We start from the raw sequence: 1,354 nt of genomic DNA, 5'->3' as shown, positions 1-1,354 counted from the left end.
TTAGAGATGGACATATCTGGGTTCCTCCGAGTTACTTCTCACTCACCCACGGGGTGGCTATGAAGGGATGATTCGCTTCCTGGACTGTCAGTCCTTTGTTTTCTAAGCTGGAAAATGGGGCACTAAGAAGCTTCCCCGGAAAGAAGGATGACAGGATTAAGAGATAAAACATGTGACAAAGACTCTAAATCAGCATGTGTCACTCATGTGACCTTTAGAAGTGTTGGCAGATTCAGAAAGATTTTAACTGAGGTGCAATGATGGTGGGGGAGTCATTTACATCGCGTACTTAGGCTTCCCCCCACCCCGTTTTGAAAAGGACACACACACACACACACACACACACACACACAGACACACACACAAAACAACTTTTTAAACCTATTTAAAAGCTCTTGGGTGAACTGACAGCTGTCCAGAGAACATTCCTCTAATCCAAGCAACAGACTCCAGTCATCCAGGAAATTCTGAAGGCTTTTGTTCACATGTTTAATTTACAAATATAAAGGTTGTCATTTGGAGGTGTCTCAGAGAGCAGGTAAACCCAACCCACCATGAAGTCACTGGAAAAATCAAAGAGCAGATCTTAGCCCCTCCTCCCATGGCTGGGGGGGATGGGGTGGGTGAGGCGTGGAAGAGGGAGGTGTCTCTAATCCATCCAGATTGTGATTGGCTCAGGCTCTGTACTCTGGGACATTTAATGCTGAAAGAAGATGCTGCTAAGACAACAGCCAGTAAGGAGACAGGTGAAGAAAGAAATGTAGTCTAGTTGTCCTCAGTGCAGAAGATTAACTACAGATCAAACAGGGCCAGGCTGGGCAGGTGCTCACTCTCAGGTTCTGAAGAGCCAATTTAGCCAAAGGCTGTGTGGACACCAGGACTGCAGTGGAATGAAATAAGAGGAAAGGAGTCGTTTTATGGTCCAATTAGAGAACTAGAAAATTTAGAAGTCAGCCTAGATACTTTCAGGGATCCAGGAACAATGAAGTTGGAGGAAAAGCTTGAGCACAATGAGAGCCTTGTTGGAAAAAGTCGACCGTGTCTTCATGACACGCATCAGGCAAACGGGAAGCCGATAGCTAATGGGAATCCGAGAGCAAATGGCAAAGTGGAGGTCTATGAAAAGCAGGAGGCAAATGGCAAGGGCGACAGGCACAGGAAATGTCTCAACCTGTACACCTGGCAGGAGATCCAGAGACACAATCAGGAAGCCGACCAGTGGCTGGTGATTGATCGCAAGGTTTACAATGTGACTGACTGGGCAAGCAAGCATCCAGGTGGGCATCGGGTTCTCAACCACTATGCTGGGGAAGATGCAACGGTAAGGACATCCCAGTGGTAGCTCATGTTCTTG

At 47.0% G+C, this 1,354-nt stretch overlaps 1 protein-coding gene across 1 annotated transcript in view; it reads left to right on the top strand.

Moving 5' to 3' along the window:
* The first annotated feature begins 815 nt into the window (after positions 1-815).
* Positions 816-1,354, top strand: part of LOC114631062 (fatty acid desaturase 2-like protein FADS2P1) — a 37,835-nt gene continuing 37,296 nt past the window's right edge. The window contains exon 1 of the mRNA XM_028779366.1: positions 816-1,321. Within this exon, the coding sequence (XP_028635199.1) occupies positions 983-1,321 (339 nt within the window). The 5' untranslated portion in view covers positions 816-982. The remainder of the gene's footprint in view (positions 1,322-1,354) is intronic.

Source organism: Grammomys surdaster, unplaced genomic scaffold (assembly GCF_004785775.1).
Source record: "Grammomys surdaster isolate TR1022 unplaced genomic scaffold, NIH_TR_1.0 350, whole genome shotgun sequence".
Classification (NCBI taxonomy): domain Eukaryota; kingdom Metazoa; phylum Chordata; class Mammalia; order Rodentia; family Muridae; genus Grammomys; species Grammomys surdaster.
This window is presented reverse-complemented; position numbering and strand designations above follow the sequence as displayed.